Source organism: Thunnus thynnus, chromosome 21 (assembly GCF_963924715.1).
Source record: "Thunnus thynnus chromosome 21, fThuThy2.1, whole genome shotgun sequence".
In the NCBI taxonomy this organism is placed as follows: Eukaryota; Metazoa; Chordata; class Actinopteri; order Scombriformes; family Scombridae; genus Thunnus; species Thunnus thynnus.
This window is the reverse complement of record NC_089537.1, coordinates 7,553,065-7,575,322: the sequence shown is the minus strand read 5'-3', so window position 1 is coordinate 7,575,322 and position 22,258 is coordinate 7,553,065. Positions and strand designations below refer to the sequence as shown.

The window sequence follows — 22,258 nt, the reverse complement described above, 5'->3', positions numbered from 1 at the left end:
AATGCGGAAGTCAGGTCTAGACCTGTCAGTAAATTCTTGTCCCAGTTCAAACCTTTCACAATAGTCTTGTCTGGGCAGCACTGTGCCGCCACCACCCCCTTAACAGTTCTGCTGCTTATCTGTACTGTGGTTGTGTGTACTCTGGAACTGTTTCAAAGCTGCAGATGAAGACACAAGTCAAGTTTGTTGCGACTTGCAATCAGGACTGTGATGGTGATTGACAACCTCTTTAAGTTTCTGAGAATATAGAGCAGATCTCAGTGGGATCGACAGAACGGCTGAATCAGCACGAGGAATGTGTGGGTCGCTGTTAATAATTCACCTCACTAGAACTGATTTACAACAGGTCTTTAGACAGGAGTGGTAGTGTGACACATCACAGCGGTGAAGGATACCAGACTCCGGCCAAGAGATCTGTAAACGTAACATTATTTTCTGTGCAATAAAGTTAAAAAGAAACATCTTCTAGGCGACTCAAGCACACAGAAATTGCGTTAATTTACACTCACTTTTTTTTCTTCTCTAAAAATCAGGAAGGAATATATTAAGACAGCGGTGTGGCGCAACAAGGTCAGTTATCTTCAGAGGGGGAACCAAGGAGAGAGTCAAGCTGTCAAGCCGTGAATAGCCTTAGGCTCTTATCTGACCATGCAGACACAGATAGCTCTATTTATTTGCATTTCTCCTTGAGTCAACCTGGGAGGCCAAAAAGCAAGATTTCACATCTCTTTTGAAATCTTTTCAGCTTGCAGTGACCGCACATGCTGCTCAACTGAAAATGTGTCATGTCAATATTAGGAAATGAAGGTCAAAAAGTGGTAAAGAATGAGCATCATGATGCTTAGAATAACAACTTGCCCCCATTGCTACCCTCATTTTAAACACACATATTTTAAGTAGTTAAATATTTGTTCCAAAACTGGTTTTCATTTGCATTATTTTTCTATTATTAGCACTTCTGTGTCCTATTTTTCCTCAAGACTTTGCCTCGGCTCCAATGGGGAAAGGCAGACCACCCTCTCTGTGGCAGGATCCTGTCATCATAGGGTGAAGCTGAGCACGGCGGGGGGAAACCAAATAACCTTGAACGTGTCCAAGAGCCTTTCATGACTCGTGATGTATTAAACAAACACTCGGGGTACAGGCATGTGTCCCAACCACCCTCATTTCCACACTCTCTGAGGGGTTGACAAACAGATGGACACCATAGGCAGCCTCCCATTAGCTCTAAGCTATACTCCTGAACACTAACACACTGGTGCCACGGAGAACATTTCTCAAATAAATACACTGATTAACAGTTGTGGAGCTTGGCGGCAAAGAGGAGTGATTTTTTTTTTGCTTTGTTGTGTCTCTGCAGTCACTCTTCAGTCACTGAGGGTGGTCCAACAGAGTGAGTACTGAAAATGCCCATATATGCTGAAACTCATATATCACGACATGCAGCCAGATACTGTAAAATATTATTTTTCAATGGGTTTATTCAAATATAACAAGAGTTACAACGGAGGTTGAGACATACGTGCCACGTCAAGGCTTTACAAGTTGCAAAAACAAAGCCCTATTTGACAAAGAGCAGTCTTTTAGTTTCAAAGGTTTGCAGAACTCCAGATGGTGAAGTGTGAGGTGTAAGAGAGGGCATATTTTTAAACCATTAGTCTCCCTCATGTTAAATTTGAGTGCTCCGACACACCGACACACCTTCGAATACCTTTCTTGGGCTTTTCTGTACTAAAAGGAAATGGGGTGATAATGACAAAACCAGGGGAGACCTTGCAAAATGATAAAGCGTTTGTCAAACGTAGCACTGCAGAGGACAAACTGTCGCTATGATGATGTGATAAGTGAGTGTTGTAGTGCCCTCTGTGTGTGCTCTGATGTACTGTACATACCAAACTGTATTGAACTCAGTAGGTAATGTGGAGCTTTTTGTGCTTCCAACTGGCAAGTCTTATTTTCTTTGTGGAGCCATGCTGCATGTATACACCAGGAAAATAACCAACAGTTAGATGAATGTTTTTGTATATATGCAACTAATTAACTAAATTTCTGATCATGCTTTCCTTGGCAGCATTTATTTGCCATCAGAGTCCAACAAACAAAGGAACTGAGATTTGTTTTTGTTTATATGAATCAATCTTGCCTGACTATGGAGGCCCATTTCTGCCAGGAGAAAGAAAAAAAAAAAAAGATGAAAAGTCAGACATGATAAAAATACTCATGGTAAGTCAAAAGTATGGGATGATATGAGATGATCATTCAAAGTTTGTTTCACTGAGTCAGAATATTCAGATTCAGATTTAAAAGTATGAGATATTAAGTAAAATGTAAATGTATTAAATACATGTAAAATATATTAGTTAATAAAAAATGATGAGGTAAGTAAAAAAATATGATGAGAGAAGTCAACATTATGAGATACACAAGTGAAAATTTGAGATACAAAATCAAAATTATAAGGTAAAACGTCAAGGTTTTGGCTCGTCATGAGGTTTTTTTTTATTTTCCTCATGTCTAATTCTTAATCTATTTTTTTATTTTTCTGGCAGAAATTGGCTTCCATACATGCTTGACCTTGAAATAATCACACAAAACATTACATCAGAACCCCAAAGACTACAAACCCAAACACCAAACCACGCATCAGCCTCAGATAACCGCTGACTGGATGTCTGGCTGTGCTAAAGCACTAAAATTAGGGTCCAAAAACCAGCTGTAAAGTTCGCATTCCTGACTTCTGCCATAGGTCTCTTGAACAAAAGTTTGACCTCTGTTGGCTCTGTCTATAAAGAGGGGTGTTTGGTGTTGACAAGGCCAGTATAACACGAAGGACACAGGGTTGAGGATCAGCAGCTGTCTCAACATTCAGGATGTGCTAAACAAAAAAACACTGACACTTTTTCTGCCAGGAAAGTCAACAGTGAGCAGAATGAAAAGTGACAGTCATCAGGAAAAATATGACAAACATCTAAACTGGACTGGAGGACATTATTTTGGCAAAACACAGACCCGGATTTCAGTCAAGAATCCTATGATGATTTAGAAAATGTCTTCTTTCACCACAGAGGGGAAATCCCGTAAAGAGAGGAGGGAAGGTGAAGGGTTAATTTGTGGCCGTGGAAACCTGATGCTAATTAAGTCGTAGGAATGCCACATACTGACATTGTAGTGCAGAAGCCCACAGAGTGGGTCAGGCATGGAGGGAGGCAGCAGTAATGCGTGTGTGTAATGTTTTTATTCCTTACTGACAGTCGGGAAAGCCAGTTTCACCGTACCTGAAGCAGAAGGTAATGTTCTGTCATGAGCTGCAGTTTGAGAGTCTCTGTCAATTATGTTATGTCAATTAAGTTTGTTCTCTGTTGTGATAGAGGGGGGTGTATTCTGAAAAAAGGAGATTATGGACTGTGAATCACAGAACAGTTTTGGGTTTTTTTAGAGGGTTTTCCCAGATTTTCCATCTGGAAATCAAAAGCTAAACTCGCATTTTTTTTTCTTCTTTTGCAGGGAGGGAAAATATAACTGACGCAAAATGGTTTTAATATCACCAGTGCTGTTGCTGCTGCTCTCTTGGGTATCACTGCACGGCACCGCGCATGCTGTTGCAGAAAATTGCCGGGGGACGCACTGCTACGGCGCGGAAACAGGCGATCCAAGACCGTGCACCGGTGCGCACTGTCCTGGGGGAAGATCCTCCAGACCACAGCGGCAATTTAACCCGACAACACAGGGGAGAGCGGCGCAGATAGTTGGCAGCCACTATCATGCATACCCGAGCTCTCCAAGAGCTGCGTCGGAAGCCCATCCGGTGGTCCAACCGCTTCGCGGGCGGCACAGCGACAGCGGCACACGGATGAGAGCGCCTGAAGTTTTACCTGAAGGATGCACCGATGCGGGCTGCGCTGCTCTTGTGAAACAATTGCAGCCCACCAACGACACCCGAGACTGTAAAGGGATCGAGTGCAGACTGCCATTGAGGATACGGCCAAAACCTCGAGCAAAGTCTTGTGTGGGAGAGGGATGTCTGGCCGATTCAGAGGAGAGCGCGTCTTCCACCTCCAGCCAGCTTCCTCCCGTCCATCTGTTCGACAGAGCCGCGCAATTTCTGGGAGATTTTCCGGAGTTTGGATATCCGTCGTCGGAACTTGGCGGCGCGCCTTTGGGTGTCCAGCTCACATGTGACATAAAGCCAGGTATTCATCACTGTCATGACATTTTAACTATTGTCCTTCTAGCACAATTGCGCACCATCACCACTGTGAGATATTTCTGGTTGAGACAATCTCGAAAAAAAGTTGATGAATTATTATCCTGCATTGAAAGCAGCAGGCCTATAAATGAACCAGCTGCACTTTATTGACTTTAACCCCCCATTTCCCAGCAGTGATTAGGAAAAGCGGAATCTGGTCTAAAGGCAAAGGAAGACTTTGTTGACCTTCAGCCTAAAATGACATCTGCAGGGCAACTAGAGTAGCTGAACTGAAAAAATTTCTCAGAGTCAATTGTCCAGAAAATGTAGTTTGTACTTTGATGTTGGAATACATGAAACTTTCAGTACATTTGCCATGGCCAGGCTAAGTGAATGGGGTCACTAGGTGTTCACACTTTGTGCCAGCATTGTTTGCTGAAATTAGACTTCTAAATCAGTCCTAAGCTCATTCATCACTTCCTCCACTGCAATGTTTAACAATAAGAACTTGTCTGTCTGTTCTGTTCTCTCATTTTGGATTATTTCCCTAACAGGTGAGAATGAAGTACCATCAGAGGATGCCCTCATCCTGCACCTGCAGCTGGCCAAGGGGCAGGAGAAGCTGGTGGAGGCCCTGCGAGCGCAGCAGATGGTCATCCGAGACCTGCAGCAGAAGCTTGCCGACCAACAGGAGGCGCTTCTGTCTCAGCAGCGAGAGATCTTGGATCAGCAGAAGCGAATGTATGAGCAGATGGACGTGGTGAAGGCCCAGTACGGTCTCCTCTCAGACACCGTTAAACAGGTTTCCTTCCAGGGCCTGCAGGGTGAGCTGCAGAGTTACTTCGAGAGCCACCTGGCGGGTCTTCAGAGCCAGGCCCGCAGCCACCTGCAGAAGTCTTACGCCGTTCACAAAATGGACATGGACTCTAAGGTGATGGATGTAGTCGGGGAGGCTAATTTTCCTCAACCTCTGCTGGGATGCCCTTCAACCTGTGGACCAGAGGAGTTCTGTGATTTTCAGAGGGACCCACCTCAGTGTGAGAAGTGCACAATGTGTCCACCAGGCTTCTTCCTCATCTCACAGTGCTCTTCTACAGCAGACAGGATGTGCCAGGTACCTTTATAATAAGTTATATACGCTTTTTGGTAAACATGGTCACACCCTTGTTATTTATATTTATGGTGTGGTTTATATTAAACACTGTGCTATGATCATGATGACTGATATCTCTCAAACCACACATATGTGATAGGTGATGTGTGAAAACCAACCCACTGCAATGTGTGAACATGTCTCTGTTGATGGCTGTATTTTTCACATGATGGTATCAGTGGTTTCAAGCATATGTCATTAATGCTCAAGGCTTTGCAGTTTCCATTCTAGCAAAATAAAAAAAACAAAACAGCTGATTGTGAGTGAAAATGCTCTCAGACCTCAATAGTTGATCTAATCTCCCGCTCTGATTAAAATGAAAACTCAATTTTTTGAATAAAAGGCCAATTTATGAGGTCATGAACACACTTTGCAGTTAAAGTACACAATCTACAAGGCTACAATCAAATCAGTTGAACCCTTTTATTGACATTTACAATTTCTTCCTGTTGATAATACTGTTTTGTATGAATTACAGGACAGAGATGAATGTCTTGAATTACCAAACATTTGTGGAGAGCGAGTGAAGTGCCTCAACACTCCAGGTTTGTTTAACACATTTCTTATTTTGCCAGCAATGTATTCTCTAATCATGAACAGAATTAATAAAAGTTTAGTATTTATAATGAGCATGAAGCATTCTTTGACATTATTTTTATTCCCTGGTTTCTCCTTTCTCTCATCTATTACTGCAAAGGAGGGTTCAGGTGTTTGGGAGTTTCTGAGAGAGAAGCAGTGATGGGCTTGTGTGGTCATGACTACTTCTATAACCAGGAGCTGCAGGAGTGCCAAGCCTGTTCAGACTGTGATGGAGAGCCTGTCACTGTTCCCTGCACAGCCATCAGCGACTCCGTCTGTGGCCAGCTGTCAGAGAGCCGACTCTCGCAGTCTTGGGGCTCCAATGTGGCAGTTCCCCCTGCCAGGACCTCCGGTGCCAACATCTTCCACGGGCTTCAGTTAAACATCCGAGGCAAGGAGAGCAGCGAACTGCTGTCCAACAAGGGGGGGCAAGTGACCTTCCTGCAGCATGGCCTGGTGTGGTTGGATCATAACTTTGCAATAAAGCACAGCTGCAGGAACTTCCTCCAAGTGGGCATGAGGCTCAACGAGAGCCAGGAGGAGGAGGGTCTGGACCTCAGTGGCGTTCGCATTGAACAACCGGATGGAAAGTACTTCCAGGGTGTCAGTGTCAGCAGCGGGGTCGAGGTAGAACCTAATCACACCTTAACTCTGCTGCTGAAGAGTCCGAATCAACACTGCAACCAGAGCAAAGATCTTCACGTCTATGATGTCACCACTCCCTCTTTCAGTCTGCTCTGGTTGTCACACGATACAGGCGCTGTTGCTATGTCGGCTCAGATGTCACTGCTGGCACACTACCAGACCAGCTACCGCCCAACTTTCCGCATGACCTCAGTTTCCGACCCCTACATGATCAGCTTGACTCATGACAACCGTGGAGTACGCTTCACAGAGAGCGGTGTGGTAAAGTTCGTCCTCCAGCAGGCGCTTTACTCAATGGGCCACACCTGCATTCGAGAGGGTTTCTCCCTGATTGCCTACACTAACCGCAACGGGACCGGCCAGGCGGCGATGCAAGCCTTCAAGGCCGGCGTCAACTACAGGGACACCTCCATCACCCTCTCCGGTGCTGTGAGCGTGGACAGCGGAGACACGCTCAGCTTCGAGATCACGTCTCCATCCCAGTGCAACATCCGCTACTTTGGGGACAGCACCGGGATCAGCATGTTGAGCCTCATCTGGATTCCCTCAGCTGTGTCATCAGCTCTGACCGCTACTGTGTCCAGGACCGGTCTTCCTTTTGGTGCAGTCAGGAATAAACCGCTGTTGTTCCAGCAGATCAGCCCAGACACAGAGCAGGTTCATTTGGCCCGTACCGGTGAGCCAAACAGCCGGAAGAACTTTATTTTCCATGACAAAGGGACAGTGAATGTAGCCCTCAACCTGAAGCTGATCCACTCCTGTAATATAGTAAAACTCACTTTGCAGCGGGTGGAGGGTCCCGGTCGGGGCAGGCAGGCAGGACCTGTGGCTCAACAGGTTTCTGGATACATGCCTGAGGGGAGTGAGTGGGCCAGTATAGGGCTGAGGGCCTCATTTCAGGTCCAGAACGGCACAGCTGTCTATGTTACTCTGGACTGTATCCGTGGACGAGTTAACCAGATAACACATGAGGGAGGCACTAACATTTCAATCCTCTGGGTTGCAGTGTGATCCCTTTGTCATTCATACATTTTGTGAAAAAAAAGACAGTTTTGCACAATATTGAATTGCAGAGCAGATTCAACAATTTACCAAATTGAAGAAGAATGCTGGTTGATGAAAAACATGTTCATCTGTAACACATATTCTGTCTTTGTAAGTGCTTTGAATTTATATTTCATCACTTGTTTAAACTTTTATTGTTAAATTACTTTCGGGTATACTGTAAGTACTGCTTTTGCTCTGAGTACTTCGGCTGGTTGAGCAGCGACCAATTCTTCATGGAATGTGTGTCTGTGTGTGTGTGTGTTTGTGTGTGTCTGTAAGTATGAGTGTGTGTACATAAGTGTGCAGTGGTGCTTATAGATATGTGTGTGCACACAAATTGGCATGCCTACTTCTGTGTACGAGTCATTTAAAAATGTATATCCTTTTATCTCTGCACATATTTAACATGTATGTATCAAACTTGATTTGTATTATATCAATAGGCCTTTAAATGATCTGAAGAGCTGCCATGAAAGCGCTATACACTAATGCAATGTAGTAATCTTTCAGTAGGCAGGAGTTTTGATATTTGATGATGTTTTTGGTTGTATTTATTTGCCTTTTACAACACAGGACTTTTATAGTTACACTATAGAAAGCATTTATTTGTCAGACGTGAGTGAAAACAAGAAAAAACAAGAAAAAAGTATATGGTAAAGCACTGAGTAGGCAGTGTTGATATTCAGATACATGCAGCGATAGCCTTTATCATACGTTTTTGCACAAGTGTAGTGTTTAACATAGTATTATGGAATGTGCAAACATCATACTTTGTTATTCTTCTGCCTAAATGCTGTTTCCCTGTGAAGAGTTGACCATGCATATCGTTCCTAATTGCCTCTGTGTGTGTTCTGTCCTCTAAATTAGGCATAATTAAGTGTTTCAGAGAGTTGGCAGTGAAGCCGCCACTGAAATTCTTCAGCTTTATTCTCACTTTATTATGTTTAGTGATTTTGTGTGTGTGTGTGTGTGTTTACGTGTGTATGTGTGTGTTTGTGTGTGTGTGTGTGTGGTTGGGCTCCCCTGTACATGTCTTGTGGAACGTCAATGCATGTATTCTTGTTCAACACCAAATAAAATGTACATATATTTTGCCAGAGAGGGAATTTCACTTTCACTTGTAAACGTCAACTCGCCTCATAGGTTGTGTTGTGCTTTTTTTTATTGAAAGAAAATGTCAAATTCAGGTCAGATAACTGCAACTAAGACGTCAGAGCTGAAACATGTCGCACGATGTTGTCAGACGATTACAGTATCTATATTTTATTTAGCATAATGCGCACCAAGAGCATTCCTGTTGAGCCACATCATTTGACCTCCCATGTGACCTTTACTCCCATATCTTGACAAGCACAGTGATTTTATAGTGGACTTACCTATCATGACTATCAGCATTTTCATCCTGAATGGCCATTATTTTCCATTAAGTTAAAGGGTAAAAGTTTAACATTCAGACGTTACTCATTCGATTTAATCTCAAACATACTGAACCTATTTGAAAGCAATCTTACTCAGCAGCAAAGGTGCCAAAATTGCAGACATGATACCTGGAAAACCATACACTGTATTTTTCTCTGAATTGGTCTCGATCAAGTTTAAATGATTATTCCATCTATTATCTATAGAAGAGCTGTTTTTTGGCTTAAACATAACAAATAGCCCATGAGTCAATGTGAGGGACACAGAGAGAGAGAGAGAGAGAAAGAAAAAGCCTGGTTGTGAGAAACAATCAAATGTTTCTGTCGGTTGCCTGAATTGAAAACAGGTGTTTCAGTGGAGCAGTGCTCCAGATGTCTGATGCTGTAGATCAAATGAGACCCACAGCACATGAAGAGTTTCAGAGACATCAGAGAGAGAGAAATTGGGACAGAGAAACAGTGCAGGAAGAAGAAAAAAAAAAAACAGACGAATGTGTGTGTTTATTGAAAACATTTTCAGCAATCAATATTTTTTTATTAACAATGGATCAAATGATTACGTGTAATGGGAAAGGGTTGTAAGGGTGAATTATCCCCTAACTTTGTAGTTCCCCTCAGAGTTACAGAGTTAACCCTAACCCAGCTTTTAGATTTTTGTTTTGGTTGTGTGGTCTACTGACTCTGCTTTCAACAACGTGTTTCCATTTGATAGCATCTGTTTGCAGGAAATGGCTCTGATAAACCAACTGAACAAATGGCGGACAGAAAGTTAGCAATCAGCTGGTGAGGGTGAGGTTGGTTAAGTCAAACATCTACTGTATCAGCTCCTGTTAAGAACCAGACATTTCCCTTTAGGAGTTGTGGAGACCGTGACCGAGACGTGACCTAACATGAGAGTAAAGACTTATATTCATCAGGTGGCCAGAAACATGTCTCCATACTCAAGGTTTCACACTGTTTCACTGTATTTTGACTTGTCTACGCCTCAGTCCAGAGGCCATTTTTGCGCACTGTCAGACTAACAGACCTGATGCATTCATTGATGAAAACTGCAATCAACAGGACAAACTGGAAACCACTCCTGATATGCTCCAGCGTGAGTGAACATACTTACTCATCCAGCCCAAACAAATAAAAGATGACATCATGCAAAGACAGAAGCGATCTCCAGACTACCGAAATTGAGGTCAGTATCCTACGTGAAGTGTATTGCATTCACAAAAGGAAAAAAGAACTTTTCTTGTAATTATGACTTCCCTATCTCATAATTGTGACTTAGTATCCCATACTTGCATCATGCAATCATGTAACTATGAGATTGGATCTCATAATTATGAGAAATGGTTAAGTTGGTTATAAATAATCACTATTTGAGAAGACAGAAGCATGATGGAGCTACCAATATCCTCCTTGAGTTGAGATACTGGGAGATATTAATGTCACTGCATTATGATGGTATTATTATTAGTTTAATCAGACATCCTGATGACGTTGACGTGAGGTTGATATGTTGACGGATATGAAATAAAGCAGTAGTATCCTGCCTGTCGTCATCAGTGGTCCTTTAAATTCACCCACAACTACATTCAATGGTTAGATGAGTCAAGCCAAGCCACCATCAAAACACATTAACTTCCTGATGCTGCTCAGTGTCTGTTAGATGTGTCAGTGGACAACCGATTGCTAGAACATTAGACAAAATAACTTAATTAGGTATTAATAAGTCACAGAGTCTGCGTTTTTCAGGTTTTTGTGGGGTGCTGTTGCCTCAAGTGGCCAGAACAGTCAATTTATGAAAGTTTAACCAAATTTAGTGGAGAATTTATGATTAGCCCTGACAGAACAGTTCCACACTTAAATGAGAAGCATACTTCATCCCCATTTAATCGTGCAGCACAAAATACACATTTATCTTCCATTCATACGCATGAAACCATGAGTTAATTAAAGTTTGGCTGAGACGGGATGGCACAGTCTAAATAAATCTGTCAACCAAAAGGATTTCAGAATTCAGAAATGTGTGTAACAACACCAAAGGTGGCATGCAGTTTTATGGCCTGCAGGCTTGCATGACTGTGTATCTGTGGCAAAACAGAGAGACATCATTCATCACCGCATCTGTTGTGAGTTTATTTGTTTTCTGAGGGTTTTTGTGTTTGGAGTTCACTCAAACTGTCTCTAACACAACAGACATCTCTGATGATTCCAAAAACACGACTGTCTCAACAACTAAACAATCCTATGCAACTAATAATACTCCTTATGTCTAGAGAATGTTTAACATTATTCTCCGCATGTGTATCTGCATCATTCATTTGTGTCTGCAGGAAAAAATGTAACATGGTGTCATGTTAATAGACACATCAGTCGCAGTGATTTGTGGTTGAGGTGCACACCCTCCTAACCCAAACCTGGCCCCAGTCTGCTCCGATGTTGACTTAAAAAGGACAAAGCCGGAGACAGGCTTGCTTTAATCAGAAGCGGATGTTACTGTGAGAGCCAAGGCCTCTTGTCTACAGGGAAATGTTTAGACCATGTGGTCAGGTTTGATGCTGCAAACCTCCACACAGTGTGTCACAGTGGTGCTCAGCATGAAAAAAAGGTTGCAAGAGGATTTATGTGCTGTGAAAACAGACCGTAATGATGCTTTTTTTTTTTTAATCCATCTTGTTAGTTTCTTCTGAGAATTAATCATATAAAGGAGGTCTTAATAGGGAAATAAAATTTATTGTTCAGTGTGAAAGGTCTTCATTCTGGGTGTTTTTGCTGGCAGCACCTCTGAAAAACACTTCTGTACTGTTCTGAATGGCTTACTTTATAACATTTTTTAGATCTGGACATACAATATTTAAAGTTTTACCTCCATTTCTACTTTAGTAATGGTTATATTCTACACCAAAAACTTTATATCACATACTGCCCGTTAACATGTTAATTGGATGACATCAAATGGATTCAATCCTTTAGACGGGAAACCAAATTTGTGCCTGAATGGAGGAGATATTGTGTCCAAGTCCAAAGTATGAGCTTACATCATTCAGCTGGTATGATTCCAGATGATGTTTATTCCAAGAGCCTTTAAAATTTCTGTTTGGAGTTGAGAGAGTGGAGTTGTTTCAATACTCTTTTCCCTCTTGACGGTTCAAGTATTCTACACTGCTCTCTGTCTAATCATTGCAACCTGCAGGTGAGTGAATTTTGCATGATAACTGTCCATGATCATGACTGTAATGGTCAAGAAAGGCTGTTTACTTTGCAGCTCTGCCTCTGAGAAAAAATTGTCTAATCAAAAGTCAAACCTCTGACTTACTCATTTATGTATTTGGACTTCATGTCCCTGCGCTTTTGGGAGACTGAATCCACCATCACCCTCCCTTTTTTGTGTATCCGCTCATCTGTCGCAAACCCCTCCCCTCCTTTGTCCATCTGTGCCGGTGTTTCTCTCCTCATTAGAGAGGTTACTGATGCATGAGGGAATGGGCTAGCAGGTCAGTAGCCACAAACACAGGATGGGATTCATATTGAACAGGCTGTGAAAAGTTTCTCAAAAATCTCAGGAATTTAAAGGAGCTTGGTGATCAGCTTTATTCTATGAAAAGGGACAGATCTAACAAGAAATAAAAAACAAACTGTTTTACTTTGTAAGTACACTATAAGCTGTCTATAACATATTGGCCAGGCAATGTCAGCATTGAAAATAATCATGCTGGACATCTCCTTTTTCCTGTCTTGGCAAGGGCCCTGCTTGCATAGTTCCCTCCAGTGTCTGGTAAATTCCCTGATCACCAGGAATGCAGCATTTAATTTTCTTGTTCTTTAGCTGACCTTAATCATTTCTGCATCAAGGGCAATCCGAAACTCCAGAGAAATGGGATCAGTCAGTGTGTGTATGGAAATAAATACCTGTGTGTGTGCGCATGTGTGTGTGTGTGTGTGTGTGTGTGTGAGTGTGTGTGTGTGTGCTATATATACATGTATAGGTAGAATCAAGAGAGCCCTGTCTTCATGAAGAGGCCATTTAAAGCGCTGATGATGAATAATAGGTTGGCTGGATGCGAGAATGCAAGTCCCTTTGGTGTATATTTAAACGGCGGAGAGATGCTCTCCCACTCATATCAACTCCCCAGTGGTCCATGAGGTTAATTGCTTTCTCCGGCAGGCGCTTACAGATTAACTATCTCACTGAATGCATCCATACAAATGACTCTGCATATACCACAATAAGTTGAGCAGAGTGGTGTGTGTGTATGTGTGTGAGTGTGCAGCGCTTTGCAACAGAACTTGGTGCATGCTAAGGTGGCAGGCAGGGTGCACAGCGAGGTCAGAGAAGCTAATGAGTATGACTGACTTTGACAAACGGAGCAGGCTCCAAAAACAAGACAGAAGTGCCTCTGCATTTAGAATATCTTTGGCTTAAGTAGTCTTCAGGAAAAATATGATAGTGCAGCATTTATGATATATGATGCAATCTAGCAAGCATGAATGTGTGATTTGGAGGTGAAACAATGTCAGTGTTGCTCATTGGTTTTGATGTTAAAAGTGTTAAAAACTTGTTTAGTTTTTAGTGTTTTTTTTAGTTGTCAAGGTTCAATATAACTGTTTTTCAACCTGCTACATATTTAAGTATATGAATGTACAAGACATGCTCTTGAAACAGGATAGGTTTGCAATTTCAGTGTAAGTGATGGGGGACAAAATCCACAGTCTGTGCAAAAATGTAATAACTGTATTCAAATTAAGTAGATATCTTCCAAATGTCTCTGAAGATTCTCTGCTGGGAAATGGTATATCCAAAAAAACACTGAGTCAAGTGCAACTGGACTTCTTGTAGATTCTTGAAACACAAAGGGAATTTCACACTAAAGAGATATCCACTTAATTCGACTAACTCAGACTGCTGAAACCTCATATTAGCTTCGGATAAACCTTTGAACACATCTCTGCACAGAAAGAGGCCTGTACAGTGTTACTATTGTACCCCAAACTACGAAAATAAGTTGTAATAAACTGGAGTAAGAATTAAAATAGAGTAGCATTTACTGATTGTTTTGCCTGCAATTAGTTGTTAACACAACATTTACGTATTATCACCTTATAAAATTAATAAAACAAACATGTGTTGCCTGTTTACACATCCAGCAGATATGTAGCAGCATTTGTTTTGAGTTGTGTTTCGTTCCACCTGGTGAACTTAAGTCAAATATTAACTCTCTTTTTGCCTCTACTGGTGTCCACCAACTCCTAAGGGAAATATCTGGATCTTTAGGGGCTAAAAGCTTCACTATGTTCACCACTTGTCAGTCTCTCACTTTGGCAGTCTGCTGTTTGGTGCTCAGCAGGTTGTACAGAGTGTCTTTATCAGAGTTTTCCCACAGAAAACAGCTGCCTGCTGTGCCCAAAAGCCACGTTGATAGGAGAATCTGTAGAGCTTAGGGGAACTGCAGAGTCTGGTGATAATTCTCTGAGTTTGTCACTAAGGGTGACTCTTTTTATGCACATGTAGTCATCTGACTTTAATTTAAAAAACAGCGATTAGAGCAGCTCTAAACTTAGACATCTCAATGTATTTTGACCTCCAAACCAACAAATCCATGCTCACTGGTAAACTCCTTCTGGCTGGACAGCTGATAAATAACACAACATATGGAGGAAAAAAACTTATTCTGCTGTCAACCAAGCATGCAGCCCCTCCCCTGAGGTGACCAAGCTTTCATGTGTTGGCTGAGGAATGTCAAAGTGAAACCAAACACTAACGGATGACCTACCAGCTTCTGGGTTGACATTAGGGCAGCAGCAGAGTTCAGGCAGGGTACGGCGCGGAGGACTGCGAGGTGAACACCACCAATTCCAACAGACACTAACATCTGGCTCGGCTTAGCTGCCCTACACACACACACACAGTCTGTTTTCAGGAAAGACTCCAGTCGTTTATAGGACCATGAGAATCCTTTAGGCCTTTCTGTCAAAATGCTTTGGTAAGCCTTTCTCAAGCCAGTCACCCTTATTTTAACATATGTTGGTTTGCTCATAAATCTCTGCCAAGTTTTAGAAAGGAGTAACTTTGCCAACTTAAACTTTACGACAAGTTTGCTACACTTCTCCTATCTGCTACCTGTGTGTTTGGAGAGAGCAGCTTTCTCTCCTCTTTGTGTAATCACATGTAGGATTAGAGTATTGGGGCTTTACAAGGTCTGTGATGTGCTCCACATGGTCGGGGTTGCCGCAAACACTGAACAGATCGTCTAGGTGACACTGGTGATAAAGAGCTCACATGGGAACTTCTCAGACAACAGAGAGGAAGGAACCTCACAGGGTGAATCTCTGATAAATGCCAGACCTGGACATTTAGTAGGTATTCTCCTTATTCTTTGAGTTATTTGTAATTTGTAAAGGCAGTGATGAAAATATTTAGACTCTGTGGAAGACTGAACTGTCTATCAGGAAGACTCAGTAGAGAGTCTACAGAGGCAGCGTGTCAAGGTTGACTGAAATTAATTTGGAAGTCTCATGACACAAGAATTTAAAATGTGATGTCAAGAGTACACACAGGTAATTCCTTGATGATAATTAATGGAGGATGAGCTGACAAGTCATTTTTTCTCCATGTGGCTCTGCAGCAGTGGACTGTAAAACTCCCCTGAGGGAGGGGGAATATCTCACTCATAATGACTATATGTGTGCATGCAAGTCTTTTTCCATTTATTTAAGCATGGATCACTGTATAGTATGTGTATTGTACATGCTTTGTGTGTAAAGTGTAAACTAACAGGCTTTAGAGGGGTTAAAATCACTTCAAAGGATATGGCTGGTCATTTTTTATATTTTCTTATTGTCAACATGTACAGAGCCAAACCAATAATGAACTGATCTACTTATAAGTATGTGTGTATCCAAAGCCTGATATATCTTAGTCCTCTGTGCTGTAGACCTTTTGTTCTCCAAAAACTATTAAAAACACATCAATGAGCCACACCGGGTGACATGCTCCTTTGCCCTGATCGTGTTAGTTTGTTTAGGAATGGCTCAAAAGACTAATGAGAGTGATCACATTTTCAAGCTTGTTGTGTTACATATCACAACCTCTTGACTAAAGTTTTTTTTTTTTTTTTAAATTTACAATGCACAGTGTAGTACAAAGTCAGGAGGTTGTGATATGTAGCACAACAAGCTGGTGAAACTCTGCAAACAGAACTGCATTCCCACACATACACAGTGGCATCTGTCGTACAAGGAACTACTCTCTGGAGACTGAAAACATGATTGCTGTTATTAGTTTTTGGAGCCGTTTCTAAACAAACTGCTGTGCCCAAACTTTTAATGGTATAAGCAACATGTCACCCACTGCAACAGTGTGCCTCACTGAAGTGTTTTTAGTTTTTGGACAACAACAGAAGTCTACAGCACAGAGGAATAAGATATATCTGGAGACATGGACACACGAAGAAACCTTGCTTCCAATTTGTCAGACGAAGCAAATAGCTGAAGACTTTCAGTCTCCTGTATTAAAGAAAGTAGAAGTGTGGAAAAAGGGTAGCTGCAGAAACGTTGGCTAAAGGATATGACTTTGGAGCATGTGACAATAAATTCAGGCAATTAAAACACAGGTTCGCTTTGGTACTGGCATTTGCATTTTTTTGGGAGTAGGGCAATTTGAAGACATTTGCCATGTCTGGGTTTCTATTCTTAGATACAAAACAATAGTTGATAACAAGAAGCAGACTGGGAGTGGTGCCAGCAGCTGGGTCTTCTCCTCAGTGGAGGACATCCTGGCTGATGATCCCAGCGTGGTGCCGGTCCGGACCGTGCCATCATTTGCTGGTGTTAATCTTTCATTCATTTAATGTTTTTAATTGTGGACATTTTTGTTGCCACATCAACATGAATCAGCACAACAGATGAGTGCAGTTTGCTAATCAAAAAGAAAATGTTATCTTCATGCATTTCTAAAATCTTATACATTGGATCTTAATTATAAGTTTTTATTCATTCAGTGATGTCATAAAATGCCCTCAGTCAAATTACCAACCATCTTGGATACAAAGTAGCTCCAATGTTGGCATCTAATTTTTCTGGGTAACTTGGTAGTGTTGCTAACAGCTTTATTTGAAGGATGGCTTTTGTGTGGCTCAGGTAACTAGAGGCTTGGTTAACTGGATGTTTGAAATAACTTTGTTTGCATATGACTCTCATTTACATTAGATGAAGACATATTTGAGTCCATGTGAAAATGGCAAAATGGATTTGTTGGAGGAAAGTGATATTTGATGCTTTTGATCACTTCCATTTTGAGACCACCAGGTATAATATCTTTTTCTTTCCACTCAGGATCCTCATTAGACCCAGTTGGCCCAGGACCATCAACTTCACAAACTAAGCCATCAGCAAAAGCAAAAAGAGAAAGCACAAGTCCACATCCGAAGCACCCCAGTGATTTGAGCAGCATGTCACTGAGCAGAGGAGGCAGATGTCAGAACTGATGGTCTTGCAAAAACAAACAATGGAAGTGGCGAGTGAAGGGAATGACATGTTAAAACAATTTGTTACTGCTTGTTGTGAAGAAAAAATAGGAACTTATTACCACATTCTGGTGATGGCTTAGGTTCTATTTTGTTTGTTTAATGACATGATGTATGGCTTGTTGTAGTCTATGATTCAAGGAAATAAATGCAATCTTGATCACCTTTGTGCCTTTTTATTCATTATTTGTTTTCTTTCCATTCTTTTATGAAATGAAAACTTCTGAAAACTTGAATGAAACAAACAAAACTAGTTAAACAGAACTCAAATCACCCTAAACCAAAAACAAAGTAAGTTCATCCCTTTTTTTTGACCTGTAGTATTTTCAGTGTCTACTGCTTGACATTCATTGCCATCGTTGCCACCCACGTCTTCACAATCCTCCATTTGATGCCCTTCCTCCCTCACGAGGAAATTGTGTAGAACACATGCAGCTGTGATTACCACTTTCTGAGGTCTTCCATGAGCAGGTACTTCAGTCGTCTCCATTTACCCTTTAGAAGCCCAAATGCCCTTTCAATTACAGCTCTGGTTGAGCTGTGGAGTGTGTTGAATTTCTTTTGCCTCTGGGATAAATGCCCATTATCTCTGTGTGGTGTGTCTCCAAGCAGGTGGTAGTCACTTCCCATTACATCCTGTAGGTTGCCATATAATGGGCAGTTCTGAAACACCCTGGCATCAAGCACAGACCCCAGTGTACATGTCTCTGATGTACACACTGCCTGGAGGTGAATACTTGCATGTCCTTTCTTGTTTACGTAACTGTTACTATGGAGTGTGGATGCTGGGATGGGGATATGTGTGCCATCAATGGCTTCAATGACTCCAGGGAAGCCAGTTTTGTGTTGAAAGCCACTTGGCAGGTTGGCAAGCTCATCCTCTCTGAGCTATCATATGTATTCATTCCTCAGTCCACACAGGACCTTGCAAATGTCTGAGAAAACATAATGCAGGGTTCCTTTTGACATGTCTAACTGGTCTGCAACACCTCTGAGGCTCTGTGTTTGCCAGCAACCAAATGGAGTAATTTATTTGGGGTGTCCAAGGTTAAGTTTACCAAGAAAGGACCCCCTTTCTCACAGAGGGCCTGTCAAAAAGTACTTGCAGCATTAGTTTCTAGTAAAAGTTTCTATACCACTATGACACTGTAAAATAAGTTGACACAAATCTTGCTACAATGCACATACTGCTATATACATTGTGGGAATTGTAGGTAAGTAAATATCTAACATTAAAATAATAACTGAGAACATCCCCCTGGGTGTTCTCAGTGTCATCGATAACATCTTCCTCAATTCATTGTTTTTTGGACATCACAAATTTGAATTGTAGCAAAATAAGTTTTGGATTTGGGAGATGTGGAATGTACAAAACTTTTTTTGCTTCCATTGATGTCTGTTGAAGTAATCTGAATGACACAAAAATAAATACATTCTAGTAATCTGTATACTGTTTGAGCTCCTATTGGGTTGATCAGCTTCAGACCCACATTATAATTCAATATGGCTGTTTGTTGGTTTATTCATTTTGAAACTTTAAGGATAAAACTGTAAAAATTACTTAAATTACTTTGTAAAGCAAGCAGTAAAAGGTAATTTTATGATACATTCTGGTTATTAAACATCTTGAAATCTCATACATCTCAAATGGGGATCTGCATTGAATGGATTGCACAATATTGTAAAATGTCAGTGGAAAAATGCATATATTTATTCAGTTTAAAGGAAATTGATATAAAGGTACTTTTACATAGACCTTATGGTTTTTGTACATTCAGAACCCCATACATTAATGTGAAATGTCGGTAGATATTAGGGGTGTACCCGAATTCAAATACGTTATTCAAAGCACAAATAGTGGGGGGTTTTTTTAATGAAAAAACAAAAACAGGATTTTTAAGCCTCTTCCCACTTTTATTCGAATACAAATACAAATAATTTTGCTGCCTCAACAAATACAGATACAAATACAAATACTGGGCTCTCTGCACATCCCTAGTAGATATATTGGGGAGTTGCTTGCAATTACTGTCAAATAATGTTCATATAAATCAAACACTATACATTAATGGGAAAAGCCTGTAAACACATAGTTTTTCTGTATTTTACATCCAGAAATCTGTTCTTTGATGGGGAGTTCTCGTGGACGGATTGGATAATCCTATGAATTTATCAAAGTTTACTGTATGAAAACACGAGTTTTCATTTAAATTAGGTAATTTTAAGGTAGTTCTGCAATCATTTTCATTTTTTGTGCAGATTTATACGTTTGTTTAACATCCTAGCAATGTTTTATAATGAGATTTTATTTTTATTTTACAATGGTTGAACTGTAAAAATGCAGACAATGTCCAAAGTAAATATCAGTATTTCAAAATAAATCTCTGTAGAATAACTAAAGGGTTTTTACTGTTATTTGACAGTGTTTGGCAACTTCTGCTGCCAGACTTTTTACCGTTTTTTTATGATTTTTTTTTTTTTTTTACAGTGTACACAATACTTATAAGTAGATCAATTCATTATTGGTTTGACTCTGCACATGTGATTTGTTGACAATAAGAAAAATATTTTAAACATCACCAGCTATATACTTTAATTATATTGCAGATCTTCCATGATTGTGAAGAAATAACACCATTTATTTTTTTCTCTGCATATTTACTAAAAGGAATTGATGGCTCATCTCACCGACTTGGAAACTAAACAAGAGAACATGTGTATTTAAAAAAAAAACTTGTGTCCCAGATGTTTAAATATCCACTTAGCTGTTGGCAAGGTACACAGTATCACATTGTAAAATGTTAGCTATAACCAACCCACAGTGTAGCTAAACAGGAAGAACATTAGTTACAGATGTCAGCCAGATTACATGCTAAAGTAATGTCAACAGAAGGTTCAGCAGTGAGACAATAACCAGTTTTCATCTTATTGTATAATCTCTGTTGGAGACTGATCAATGCCTTTATTGAACTATCCTGGGCCTCATCATGCAAACACACTCAAACTGTTGGCTGGAAACAGTTAAATGAGTGGTCTAGCTGAGTGGTGATGCATCATATTTGTAATGTTAAAACCATCCATTTCCTCTGAGCACCTGGAAGTCAGCTGATAGTGTGCTCCACAGATGTTTTGTTTAAAACATATCTCACTTTTTTATCATCACGGCCTTTATGTCATTTAAATAAACAATTAGGGTAATCTCTGTCTGGTTGTGGGTCTAGTCTTTGTCAAAGACAGACTATGATTATTCACATGTGACAGTTTCCTCTTTATCTATTTTCATCTGTGTACGAGAGGGAAAGATGAGGTAAACCATCTGGGAATCTTTTACAAAGTTTGGGTTTTCTTCTGTCGTTTGGACTGCCGTAATCATAAATGATTGAGAAGAGCACGTAAAAATAACAACTCATTGAGACAATAATGGAAAATCGTTTTTATTTGCCAGAAATTCCAAGAACATTTGCAATGCATGCCATTTGAGGCAAGGTAAAAATACACTCCCTGATGCTCCTCCATGACCAAATTGTGAGGTAGCAGTGCCATCTAGAGAGAAGATAGCAACCTACTGGTGATGTTGCCCACAAATCACATCATAGGAGTGTCATGAGAAATGTTATTTTTTACAATTATTATTATCACTAACTGCTTGTTTGTATCAGTATATGCATATGTATGTAAATTGAAACTGCTTTACTTTTCTCTGGAGTGCATTGTTATGTCCTCAAGGTTATTGTATTTGATTGCATTCGCTTTGGACACACTGTGTCTTGAAACTTTGCTATAGGCAATGATAACAAACCCTCTCTCCATGCTGCTGTGCTGCATTGTGACTAACATCATCAATCTACAGTACTATTTGAGAGGCACTAAAACTATGATCTCAGAGGTCAGAGAAAGATTACATAAACATGAACAATGTAGCACCAGCACCAAATGACATTGCAGTGTTGTGAAAATGCCACTTTATAGTGCTCGAGGACTCTCTCGTCAGTTTATGTAAAAATTTGAACTTTTTCTGTTGAAGTACCACTGTGTTTTATCAGAGGCAGAAAATTATGTATAAGCTGATTTTTGCCTACAAAATGGAGCGTAATAAAAGTGGGTAAAATGGTATTATATGTTTGACAGCAAAAAAAAAAAAAAAGAAAAGCAAAACACAAGAAAAATGCAGATTCAAAATTATCTGTTTTGACAATATTTATTTATATTTTTATTTAAGAGTAACATTTAGTTCAGGACAAATGAATGTTTGAGAGAAGCTAGCACAGCAGTTTGCAGAATATATGATTCAAAATTGCACCATATTTAGTGAAAATGAACTGCACTCTGAGTACTAACATTTTATTAGTTCTCATAAACAAACAATATTTCCTGTAAGCAAGAAACCAGAGTTTTTCTTTACTTCTTTGTTAAAGGCTAATAAGAGTTTTTGGACGGTCAAATCCAAATCCTATTAATTCTCATACATCCCATAGAGTCAAGGGCCTCAGAAAATAAGCTTTTACCATTTGGGAAAACAAAATCAGAAACTGTGACGTTATGGCACCATGACACGAGTCAACATACTGTCTCAGACGCACAAACAGAACGACAGCGGGTAGCCGAGAAACGTTAAGAGGAAAGCGCAAGGATACATTGTCACTGCTACCAGAGGGCGAAGCAGAAGAGAAAGATAGAAAGGTCGTACAGGTGCAGAGCAGAGAGAAAAGCTTTG

At 40.6% G+C, this 22,258-nt stretch overlaps 1 protein-coding gene across 1 annotated transcript; it reads left to right on the top strand.

Annotated features, from left to right (window-relative positions):
- The first annotated feature begins 2,752 nt into the window (after nt 1–2,752).
- Nucleotides 2,753–8,711, top strand: nell3 (NELL (neural EGFL like) family member 3). The gene is made up of 5 exons (XM_067578355.1): nt 2,753–3,287; nt 3,505–4,190; nt 4,741–5,300; nt 5,818–5,884; nt 6,037–8,711. The coding sequence occupies exons 2-5, from the start codon at nt 3,530–3,532 to the stop codon at nt 7,572–7,574; spliced, it is 2,826 nt and encodes a 941-aa protein (XP_067434456.1). The 5' UTR covers nt 2,753–3,287; nt 3,505–3,529; the 3' UTR covers nt 7,575–8,711.
- The last annotated feature ends 13,547 nt before the right edge of the window (nt 8,712–22,258 follow it).

What these genes read in the sequence shown, in the direction of transcription:
- nell3 (XM_067578355.1), top strand. Translation starts at nt 3,530, where the DNA reads ATGGTTTTAATATCACCAGTGCTGTTGCTGCTGCTCTCTTGGGTATCA. An exon ending in CAGCAGACAGGATGTGCCAG is followed by an intron (nt 5,301 to 5,817) that starts GTACCTTTATAA and finishes TATGAATTACAG; the next exon opens with GACAGAGATGAATGTCTTGA. An exon ending in GAAGTGCCTCAACACTCCAG is followed by an intron (nt 5,885 to 6,036) that starts GTTTGTTTAACA and finishes ATTACTGCAAAG; the next exon opens with GAGGGTTCAGGTGTTTGGGA.